The sequence below is a fragment of the Fukomys damarensis genome, unplaced genomic scaffold (genome assembly GCF_012274545.1).
Source record: "Fukomys damarensis isolate Sample0158 unplaced genomic scaffold, DMR_v1.0_HiC HiC_scaffold_34, whole genome shotgun sequence".
Taxonomy (NCBI): domain Eukaryota; kingdom Metazoa; phylum Chordata; class Mammalia; order Rodentia; family Bathyergidae; genus Fukomys; species Fukomys damarensis.
Window position 1 is genome coordinate 19,689,410 of NW_022900946.1, and position 11,283 is coordinate 19,700,692.

General features: G+C 51.7%; 2 protein-coding genes across 2 annotated transcripts in view; one reads left to right on the top strand and one right to left on the bottom strand.

The window, feature by feature from the left end:
• Positions 1-4,884, top strand: part of Trap1 (TNF receptor associated protein 1) — a 39,602-nt gene extending 34,718 nt beyond the window's left edge. The window contains exons 13-18 of the mRNA XM_010644064.2: positions 107-292; positions 736-874; positions 1,271-1,356; positions 2,402-2,547; positions 3,882-3,954; positions 4,077-4,884. Coding sequence (XP_010642366.1) covers positions 107-292; positions 736-874; positions 1,271-1,356; positions 2,402-2,547; positions 3,882-3,954; positions 4,077-4,178 — 732 coding nt within the window. The 3' untranslated portion in view covers positions 4,179-4,884. The remainder of the gene's footprint in view (positions 1-106; positions 293-735; positions 875-1,270; positions 1,357-2,401; positions 2,548-3,881; positions 3,955-4,076) is intronic.
• The window catches only part of Dnase1 (deoxyribonuclease 1), an 8,223-nt gene continuing 1,417 nt past the window's right edge, over positions 4,478-11,283 (bottom strand). Inside the window, exons 2-10 of the mRNA XM_010644062.3 lie at positions 7,988-8,899; positions 7,449-7,596; positions 6,670-6,758; positions 6,440-6,523; positions 5,907-6,022; positions 5,574-5,686; positions 5,343-5,497; positions 4,810-4,906; positions 4,478-4,568 (exon numbers count right to left, since the gene is read on the bottom strand). Coding sequence (XP_010642364.1) covers positions 4,521-4,568; positions 4,810-4,906; positions 5,343-5,497; positions 5,574-5,686; positions 5,907-6,022; positions 6,440-6,523; positions 6,670-6,758; positions 7,449-7,595 — 849 coding nt within the window. The 5' untranslated portion in view covers position 7,596; positions 7,988-8,899 and the 3' untranslated portion in view covers positions 4,478-4,520. The remainder of the gene's footprint in view (positions 4,569-4,809; positions 4,907-5,342; positions 5,498-5,573; positions 5,687-5,906; positions 6,023-6,439; positions 6,524-6,669; positions 6,759-7,448; positions 7,597-7,987; positions 8,900-11,283) is intronic.

Genomic DNA, 11,283 nt, shown 5'->3' on the forward strand with positions numbered 1-11,283 from the left:
GGAGGCCAGAAACCCCAGGCTTCAGAAAGGCTGTGGCCCATGGGGCAGGAGACACTCAGAGCCAGGACCTGGAACCAGCAGTGACCTTCCCTGTATCTGTCTGTAGGAGGACATCGCAAAGCTGCTGCGCTACGAGTCCTCAGCACTGCCTGCTGGGCAGCTGACCAGCCTTTCGGACTACGCCAGCCGTATGCAGGCCGGTACCCGCAATATCTATTACCTGTGTGCCCCCAGCCGGCACCTTGCTGAACACTCACCCTACTATGAGGCTATGAAGCAGAAAAACACAGAGGTGGGTAAGGGACAGGGGTGCCTACAGAGCACACTGAGGGACAGATTTGAGCCCCCCAACTCTGTGCTTAGTAGAAAAACGGGCTGTAGGCTGAGGATTTAGCTCAGTGGTTCTGTCTGGTGCCTGCCTTGCAAGCACAAGGAAACAAGTTCTATCCCCAGTACCAAAAAAAAAAAAAAAAAGAAGAAGAAGAAAAGAAAAAAGAAAAATGGGCTGTAGACCTGGAAGGCAACACAGTGCAAGGCAGGGCCCTCACCTCCAAAGTGACTTTCTCACAGGTGGTGATGGGTAGGTTTCTTCATGAATAGTGTTTCTGCTGCCAAGACAGTGAGTGCCTCCCTCAGAACCTTTGGGTAAACTGTCACTCGTGTCCAGAGGGCCCAGCATCCCCAGGGGCTGTCTGTTCTGCCATGGACCTGATGGAGGGTCTGGGGCATCCACAGGTCCTCTTCTGCTATGAGCAGTTCGATGAGCTCACCTTGCTGCACCTTCGGGAGTTTGACAAGAAGAAGCTGATCTCTGTGGAGACAGACATAGTTGTTGATCACTACAAGGAAGAGAAGTTTGAGGACGCATCCCCAGGTCAGCTTCTCTGGAGCAGGGGTGACAGGCAGAGCTGGGTGGCAGGGAGTGACATGTAGGGACACTCCAGCCTGCCCATGGATTTATCTATGAAAGATGCTGCTTGGAACCTAGTCATACAAAACATTGAGTCCCAGGAGTCTTTCCACTGTTGCTTTCATGGTGGTTCCTGCAGCTGATCGAGCTTCTATGAGAATGCAAATTGACTTTTTAAGGCCCTGAAAAAATTACCTGGGCTGCAGGCAATGGAGAGCAACTTCTTAAAGTTTCCTATACATGAAGTATGTTAGTCAGAGCTTATTCCTGTTCACACAGATTGGAGAGTCCTCAGGACATGCCTTTGCAGCAGGGCTGCAGGCCATGACCCTGGGCTCACTCGTGCCTGGTCTTCTGTAGATGGTGAGCGCCTATCTGAGAAGGAGACAGAGGAGCTGATGGCCTGGATGAGGAATGTACTGGGGTCTCGAGTCACCAGTGTGAAGGTGAGACCTTCCTGGGATGAGCTACCACCTGGCCACGTGGTCCTTGTCCCTATCATAGGCCCATTCCAGCTCCAAGTTGCTGGCCTGTTGGGCCTTTGCCCAGGAGCAGAAGCTTGTGATGTCAGGTGGAGACCATGCAGGCCCATGTTCCCATGCTCGGGTGTGGCCATGGGAAGCCCAGGAGCCTGCAGAGGCAGGGAGAGCAGGGCCTGGCTCTCACTCCCCACAGCACCCAGGAGCTGAGGAAGTAGAAGAGCAGCCCACAGTGAGTGGAAGCAGAGGAGGAGGGTCTAGGGCTAGCCTAGTCCGGACCCTGTGGGAGCTTCAGTGGCTGAAATGGGGCTTCCAAGGAAGGGACTTGCCACCTGAGCTTGAGGAGAGCTAATGTTCTGACTTACAGTCTTAGTGGGGTTCCAGGTAAGCTTTGGAGAGCTCAGCACCTGCTAGTCTAGCTCAGAGCAAAGAAAGACGTACCAACAGAGGGGTGTCCTGTGCAGGGCACTGGTTCGGGGCCATATGCAGGAGTGGCCCCCAAGGTTGAGGAGCTGGAGCAGGCCCAAAAGGCAGCAAGTCAACAAGTGGCCTTGGCCAGCAAAGAAAGAATTCCTGGCAGGATGTGCAGACAGGACTCCACAGTGGCTCCTGCCTCTATAACACACAGTATCCCTGCTTCAGATTCCAGGTTAGGCCTTACGTAATTGTTGTCTCCAGTTTGATGAGGAAATAATCACAGCTAGAGGGAACTGGGTTTTGAATCAGAGATCAAGAGTTGACTCCTCCCCAGTGACTGGGCTGGCAGACAGGATGCTTCCTCTAGTCCACGCCAGGAGGCGGGAACCCTTAGAGAAGAGAGTAGGCAAGACAGACCTTCAGAGCTTGTACTGAGGAGGCGGGAGCCCCCAGCCAGGCTGTTACGGATGACGGAGAGGGAGGAAGGTTGGCCTCAGGTGGTTAGGAGCTGTCCTGGAGACCCAACCTCCCTGATGGCCTGGGACAGCTTCAGCCCTGGCTGAGAGCCTCCCAGCCCCTCTGACCACACTTGCAGGTGACTCTCCGCCTGGACACCCACCCTGCTATGGTGACTGTGCTAGAGATGGGGGCTGCCCGGCACTTCCTGCGTATGCAGCAGCTAGCCAAGACCCAGGAGGAGCGTGCGCAGCTCCTGCAGCCCACACTGGAGATCAACCCCAGGTATAGCCCAGGTTCCCTTCTGACCTGCCAGGGGTCCTTACAGACCCTATGGGGGAATGTGTTGTGTGGTTTTTTTGTTTGTTTGTTTGGTTGGTTGGTTTGCTTGTTTTTTTGGTACCAGGGATCAAACTCCGGACCTTGCACTTTCAAGGCAGGCGGTGGAACCAGAGCTAAATCTCTGGCCCATGTGTTTTTGTTTGTTTGTTTGTTGAGACAAGGTCTTACTATGTAGTTGAGACTGGCCTAGAACTCACTGTGTACCCCAGGCTGGTCTCGAACTCACAACGATCCTCCTGCCTCAGCCTCCTGAGTGCTGGGATTACAGATGTGCGCCACCATGCCCAACTTGGCCCATCTGTTTTTTGAGACAGGGTCTCACTATGCAGTTCAGGGTGGCCTTGAACTCACTGTATAGCCAGGGCTAATCTCAAACTCATAGCAATTCTCCTGCCTCAGCCTCCTGAGTGCTGGGATTATAGGTGTGCGCCATCACACCTCACTGGATATGTTCATCTTTCACTGAGGACAATCAGAAAGCCTGCATGCAACTGGATGACTATAAAGAGGAGACCTGTGTCAGTGAGCTTATCATCACTGACAGACGTCTTAGAAATAATATAAAAGCTGGTCAGTCCTGAGGCACACATCATGGCAGGGAGTGCATGGTGTTTTGAAGCTGCTTCCTTCATGGCAGTCAGGAAGCAATGTATGACCGGAAAAAACTAGGATCCATATTATAGCCCCTTCAAGGGTATACTCCCATTTTATTTGCAAAGTCTCTCCCCTTCTGAATTATAAAATAATTTACCTGTCCTCTCCTAGTATTATGTTTTTATTTTTTGGCAGTCATGAGATCTAACCTGGGGCCTTGTATATGCTAGGCAGCAGCTCTACCACTGAGCCACATCCCCAGCACAGTATTCTCTTCTATGATTTAAATTCGTACCTTTAATATTTCCAGAAATTTGATCCAAGGAATGAGGTAGGAGTGCAACCTTTTTTCTGAATGGTACAAAAGAAATCTTTAACGTAATCTATTAATGTAAATTAATCAGCTGGATTTCATCTAAGAAACTACCACCTTTATGGTCTTCAAACTGAAGTGTTATTTTCCAATACTGAAACTCTTAACTGATTCTTTTGGCTTTTAGGGTATAGAATCATACTATGTGAAGGTCACTTACAGCTAACTTTAATGTACCTTTTCATACTCAGCAGACCCTTCTACAAAGTGCAACAGGTCTATTAACAGAGCTCAGAGAGGTGGCTGGGACAAGAAGATGGAGCCCCTGGTGCTCATGCCAAGCTGACTGGTCTGTGATTTCCTGTTACAGGCATACACTCATCAGGAAGCTCAGTGAGCTGAGACAGCGTGAGCCGGAGCTGGCCCAGCTGCTTGCAGATCAGGTGAGAGGAGGTGGGGGGGATCAGGAAGACCAGTGGGCTTGGGAACTGTTCTTCTCTCTGTATTTTGGGCTCCCATCCTCCTGCATCCTCCTGCCCACACAGTGTCCACCCCTGACTTTCAGATCTATGAAAATGCCATGATAGCAGCAGGCCTTATAGACGACCCCAGGCCCATGGTGGGGCGCCTGAACGACCTTCTCGTCAAGGCCCTGGAGAAACACTGACAGTCAGGCGGCTGGTCCTGCGATCTGATGCGCAGCCCAGAGGACAGATGGAACAGTGTGCCTCTCTGCCTGGAATGTGTCCCTTGGGCAGGGAGAGGAAAGACTACACCATGGATGAGAGACCACCACCTTGAGCTTTATTTACCTCAAGTAAAAGATATTTCTTAATCTACATTAGCTCTTTTGTCCAGGCTCTAAGAGGGTAGAGTGCTGCAGTGACAGCCCCATGTTTGGTGGCCCCTCACCAAAGTGGAGGCAAGGGGCACTGCACCTGCCATGCTGTGGGTCACCAGCCACCATCATGGGGGACCCAGGTGGCTGTGCTGCCTTCAGATGTCAGGCTCACTTCAGCATCACCTCTACTGGGTAGTGATCACTGATGGCTTGAGCCTGGGGAAGACGTGCAGTATGAGAAGGCCACAGGGCCAAGACTTAAACCCAAGCCATCTGGTTCTTGCATCCAGAACCATACTTCCAGACTTTCCCAGCTGTGCCCACACTACCCCCAGAGCCCAGCAGGGTTGCAGTGAAAAGCCAGGTCTGTGCTGAGACATGCAGAAAGCAGCAACACTAGGAATCCCACTGGGGATTCTGTGTCCCCAGCTGAGCTAAAATAAGAAAGGACACTTACAAGCTGGTCAGTCAGTACATATGCTGCCTGGAAGTCAAAAGGAGCCGCTGAGTCCAGAACAACAGCACTTTGGAGCAGAGATCCAGCAACCACAACCCTGCAGGACAGGATGGGAGAAAAAAGTCCTTTCAGCCCCACTTAGCCTGGTAAATGGTCTCGTGGCACTTGCTCTCTGGGGCCAGTAGGCCTTGGCTCAGACCTCGCTCCCCAAGCTGTGCCCACTACCCCACACCCTGCAGCCATTCGAGGAGAAAGACAACCCTATGAGAACCTAAGTTTCTGCCTTGCCCTTTGTATCCTTAAACATGCTTTTCCAAAATCTAAGAAGTCTACTTTCTGGGCCAGGGATTTAGCTCAGTGGCACAGCACCTGTCTGGCAAGTGTGAGTTCCCGAGTTCAATCCCTGATACCAAAAAAAAGTACTTCCTCAGCGGAAGGATGAATGACAGCACAGGGAGTCAGTGTGCAAAGGCTGGGTGATAAGTTCTGGAGCTATGCAGATGTCCCTCACGCCCACCAAGATCCCTGCTCACCTGTCATAGGCACAGTGTGTAGACGTCACCGTGGTGTCAGCAGTGTCAGAAATCAGCCACTGGAAGGTAGGGTTTGTACGTAGGCGGATAGAGGACCACTGGGAAGGGGACACGTAGCTGCAGCCAGCATTGAAATCACCCATCAACATGATGTCCTGCCAAGAGATACCTGCCTGTTGGCCTAGGGACAAATGGGGCCACCAGAGACCCGGGGCCCCAAGTCCGCCTCACCTCTAGGCCCCACTTCTTCCGGACATCTAGGTAGACGTCATACAGAGCATCGATCTCAGCCACTGCTTCTGTTGGGGCTGCGTGTAGGGGCACGACGGCAAAATCTCTGACCTCTGAGGAAAGAGTGGGCACACTCAGCATCCAGGGTGCACTGGCACCCACACTCATGCACAGGATGCACAACAGTTCCCCAGAGTGTGGACACTGCCCTAGGTAACTTGGGTAGAAAACCAGAGCACTGGGACAGCAAGGTTCCCAGAGACAGCACCACTTCACCCTGCAGGCTTTCTGTGCACCCCAAGAAAGCTGGGGCAGGTTACTAAGCATACTCACTCGTAAATGGGGAGGAGAACCTGACAATGGCGGGCTCTCGGCTGAAGGTGTCGTTTCCACAGGGCTCACAGCCATCATCATATTGGTAGCTGTCCAGCACAGACACACGATCTGGCCTGTGAGGAAGCCAGGCAGGCAGAGAGGTGACCTTGCAGGTGGGAGCTGCCCCTCCTACCTGCAGAGTGACCCAGCTCCTTTGGGCCACTCACAGAGGACCATTCTGCACAGCAGGAGGAACTGGGTCTGCACTGGCCACTCCACACACTTGCCCACCCAGGGAGGGCAGGAGGAGGAGCCAGCATCCCACTAGGATGGAGACAGGTGGCAATCCAACTCCAGCCTGAACCCTGCCTGGTGGCCTTGTAGTCTCCCCGTTCTCACCCTGCTGGGTCCTCCCAGACAAGGGAGGGCTTCATTATCTTCTCTGGCCCGCCCCTCAGCCTTCGGTGGTGCTCTCTGGAGTGCAGACACAGGGTCTATCTCCCTACAGCCTGACCCTTGCTGTGACAGGCCACATGGGCTCAGGGCTTCACCTGAACACGTAAAGATACTGCTCCTTATAGCTGTTGCGTCCCAGCGGCTCACTGACCACGAAGTGATAGGTGTCTGGTACATCCCTGGATGGAGGAAACAAAAAGGTCGAGGGCCAGAGGTGACCCTCTGGCTGCCAACTACAGAGCTCTGTCCCTGGGGCCCAAATGATGGGAGGCTATACCTTGGATGTGGAGGTCACCTCCCCCTGCACCCCACTGCTGTTACCCACCGGTTAAGTTCATCCAGCAACTTCCCTACAGCCGTCAGGTAGGTGTCTCTGACCTCTTGGATGAGGGCAATGTCATAGCGGCTCAGGATCTGGGGGCAGGGCCACAGCAGCCTGAGCAGGGCCAGGCTTGGAGCCTGCAGTCCACATTCCCCAGACCTCAGAGGGCCACGTCCGGGGCCAGAGCTGCTGCTCCTTGGGGTGTTTCCATGGCACAGCTCAGCCCACTATACTTTGCCTGCCTTCTGTGGTTTGCAGCCACTGACAGCAGTAGTGACAAAGACCCTGAGCCAGCAGCCACAACCCTGAGATACCTGACTTCATCAGACAGGCTCCTTGATACTGTGAAACAGTACCTGATAATCATGTTTGTCCTTCGTTATAAAATGCCTGATAGTGTCCTTTGCCTACCCCATGTTCTTCTCACCGGGGACAGGCAATGAATGTGTGCCTGAGGACAGGGCTGGGTCGTACCTGCCAGTCTCTAGTCTGGGGACCTCGAGGTCACCTTGGAGCTGAAGGCCAAATCCAGGCACATGGTGCAAATGGAGCCTCACAGCAGCCAGACCACATGGCCTGGGACTCTCCCACCACCCAGCACTGCTTTTCTGATTCCAGTCATGAGGTACAGGCAACTTGGCAAGAAGCTGGGGACTTGGACTCACTAATGAATGAGACTTGAGACTAGAAACTCTTTATGGCCCTGTGCAGCTGCCCTGAATTCTTAGGACCCATTATTCCCCAACCCCTGGGGTCTCAGGGACACTGCACCTTGGACTTACCTGCACAATATAGTTGGAGAGGGTGGCATTGGCCATCTTGGTCTCTCCAAAAGTCCTGATGTTGAAGGCTGCAATTTTCAGGGGCACAGCCACCTGCAGCAAGCTGGCCAGGGCAAGCAGCACTGGTGTCAGCTTCATGCCCATCATCCTGGGAGAATGTAGGTTACAGGGATACCAAAGCAGTGAGACGTGGCCCAGACATCCTCACCCTGCTTGGCAGGAGCTGCTACAGCCCAAGGTTGGGGTGACCTGTCCTCACAGCCGTGCTAGATCCTCAATTTTTTTACTATACCCATCCAGAAGGATAAATACCAAAATGTCACAGGGAGAATGCTGGGTCTTGCTACTCCTTTTCCTGAAAACCAGCCTTGGGAACAATGTTAGCCTAAGGCAGCTATGGTAGTAGAGCCCACAAGGGCCAGCACTTGCTCAAATGGACTCCGCTGTGCTGGGACCCAGCCCTGAGATGCCCCCCACACCTACCCACCATCTGGCCAGTCACTCCAAGGAACTCAGGGGTGACCAAGCCTGGCACTCACCCAAGGTAATATCTGCAGAAGCAATGGGAATTCAGTCAAGAATCTGGAATATTCTCCTTTTGTTGCCCTAAGGAAAAAAATAATTTACAGTTTAAAGAAAAACAGCAGCCAGGCTTTGCAGGGCTGCTGGAGCTCTGATTCCCGCACAAGCACAGCTGGTCCTGCTGGGCCTTTTAAAAGTTCAGGCAGCCAAGACCGCCCCCGGGACACGTGTGCACACCTGGCCCAAATGTACCAAACTATGGCACTGCCTATGTGGCCTTCACACGAGGGCGCTGGGCAGGCTGCTGGCATTTGCTGACTTCATCAGACAGGCTCCTTGATACTGTGAAACAGTACCCGATAATCATGTTTGTCCTTCGTTATAAAATGCCTGATAGTGTCCTTTGCCTACCCCATGTTCTTCTCACCGGGGACAGGCAATGAATGTGTGCCTGAGGACAGGGCTGGGTCGTACCTGCCAGTCTCTAGTCTGGGGACCTCGAGGTCACCTTGGAGCTGAAGGCCAAATCCAGGCACATGGTGCAAATGGAGCCTCACAGCAGCCAGACCACATGGCCTGGGACTCTCCCACCACCCAGCACTGCTTTTCTGATTCCAGTCATGAGGTGCAGGCAACTTGGCAAGAAGTTGGGGACTTGGACAGGGATTTGGGCCTTGCGGGATTAGGCTTGCTAGGCCTGTGGGCAATGCTGGGGAAGGGTGGGGACTGCAGGGTCAGACCTTGGTCCAGTCATTTCTTTTCTGATCTCACAGTTCTGGAGTCCAGAAGCCTGAAACCCAAGTTTACTCAGCTCTGGGGAACCATCCTTGTCCCTTCAGCCTCTGTGGCTACCAGGAGTCCTGGGCTTGTGGCTGCGTCAGTTCAGTGTCTGCCTCCATGGTCATGTGGCCTCTGTGTCAACTCTCCTTCTAGAAAAACAAATGTGATGACATTTAGGTCTTCCCAGAGAAGCCAGTGTCCACATCTCATGGTCCTTAATCACACCTGCAAACACCTCCTTTGTCATATAAATTAACATTCAAAGTCCCATGGGTATCTTCTGAGGCACCGTTATTCAGACACCTCTGGGTTCCATTCCCAAACCACCAAAAACTGTTTAAGTTTTATGTGCATTACTTTTTCCAATGTCTACCATAAGTTGCAGGGCATAAATATTTGTTGTTTGGATTTAGCTACTTAATAAATGGAACTGTGAGGGACTCCGGCCTAGAGACCCTTCTATGTGCAGTGGTGTATATAGCTCAGCTACTTAAAAGGCTAAGGCAGGAGGGCTGCTTGAGCCCAGAAGTCTGGGGCTCATGTAGGGAATAAACTAAAAGTACTCTGTACCAAGTCTGGAAATGCTGACCTAACAGGGATGGATACACTTGAGTTACAGGAATCCGCTTTACTCAACATTGCCACTTTTCTAGACTTCATGTACACTTACTTGAATGCCTCACAAAGAAATTCTCAATTCTACAAGAGGATACAGAGGAGAAAAATGGTAATGGATTAAATGGATCCCTTGTGTTTAAATCCATGAATTCAAGTGATGTAAAAACATTACCAGGCGGCTCTTGGGGATGCTAAGAGGAGACCAACTCCTTATTCTACAGACTGGCAAATAAGGTCCAAGAGTCAGGAACTTACCCTGCCTTTCCTCTGCAGACAGTACTGCTGAGTAATCCCAGTTAGGAAGTTCCCTGTGGATAAGAGACTAGCAAAGAGCAAGATTTTGAAACAACCCAGGAAGGAAATGAGGACTTTGAAACATACATTTTGCAGTCCCCAAACCTAAGCACTGTGCCTCCTGATCAAAGAATACAGCAGCACTAAGGAAGGATTCTTGCCCAAACAACCAGACCTCCGGACCTAAACGTGGACCTACAGCAATAGGGATAGGAAGGCTCATGGTCAGCAGCACAGGGAAGACACGGCACTACTTAGACCACACAAAACAGCACATGTCCAAGGACAATCTCATCAATAAATTTTAAGGAAGAGGCACACGGGTGGGGGGAGCTTAGAGTAAAAACAAACTATTGGACATATTCAGACCCTGTAAAACAAATCTTTTAATCATGTAAACCAGAGATTTGTTTAACCCACCATTATCAGAGGCAACTGGGGAAAAAAGACTGACCCAGGAAATGATGAGCGAGCGTGCCAAGGTTTGGCAATAACATTCTGATCACATTTCACAGTCAAAGGCTGAGGTATGTCAGGATGAGGTGATACGTTGCCTGGGATTTGCTTCAAGACACTGCCGTGACCCCAGCATACCAGTAGTTCTGCTGCGTGCCTTGCAAGTGCAAGGTCCTGAGTTCAATCCCCAGTACCCCCTCCCGCCAAAATTCTATAAATCACGCCAGGGATTTAGCTCAGTGGTGCTGCATCTGCCTCGAAAGCACAAGGTCCTGAGTTCGATCCCTGGTACCAAAACACAAAAAATATTCTATAAATCAAAATCTGTAGACCACACAATATGCAGCATTCATAAGCAAGGTAACAAGAAATTAACACAGAGGTTTGTATCTGGGAAAGATCCTTGGATGGAGGGGAAGAGGACTCCTGCTTAGGCAGCCAGAAGGGCGGGCTGGTTCCAGGTTGGGGTGAGAGGGCAGGATACTGCCACAGTTTTGCATATGGCAAATAGTATGTAGAGGGTGAGGCAGAGGAGCAAGGATTTCTGGTGAGACTCTGGGTTGGTATGTGGTGACTGTCAGGTTGGGGCCGAGGGCCTCTCTGCCTTCATAGGAGAGGTGGTGTCTCCCGCTCAGGAAACACTCTTGAGGGGTCTCCTTGGAGTTTCCTCCTAGACCTAAGCTCATGATGCCTCTCTGGTGGGCATCATAACTTGCCACCGTCATAATGGACCGCAGGTCCCGTTCCTGCCTTCTCAGCTTATTGCTGTATCTCTACCACCATCCGCTTGGACAAATTCCTGAAATCATTCTAGGTCCCTGCTGTCTCACACACACTTCACGAGTCTCTTCTGCAGCCACCACACTGGCCCTGTTACCTCTTCTCCCTGTGGCTTTCCTAATTCTAAAAGCCATCCTCACAATCCACAAGGCTCTCAAAACATCCCAGATGTGTAATCAGATCACATGTCACATTTTCTCCTGCTTAAAATCTGTCGCCAGTTTCTCATTGCCCTTAAGAAGGAATCCAATGCTTGTCATGACCTGTGCAACTAGCTCAGAGCCTGCCACTCCTCCTGTGTAGCTGGGGCCTTCCTGCCCTTCCAGTTTCATCTTAAACGTCACCTCTTCCAGCGAGGCTGTCCTCTCCCTACCAATGGCCCCAC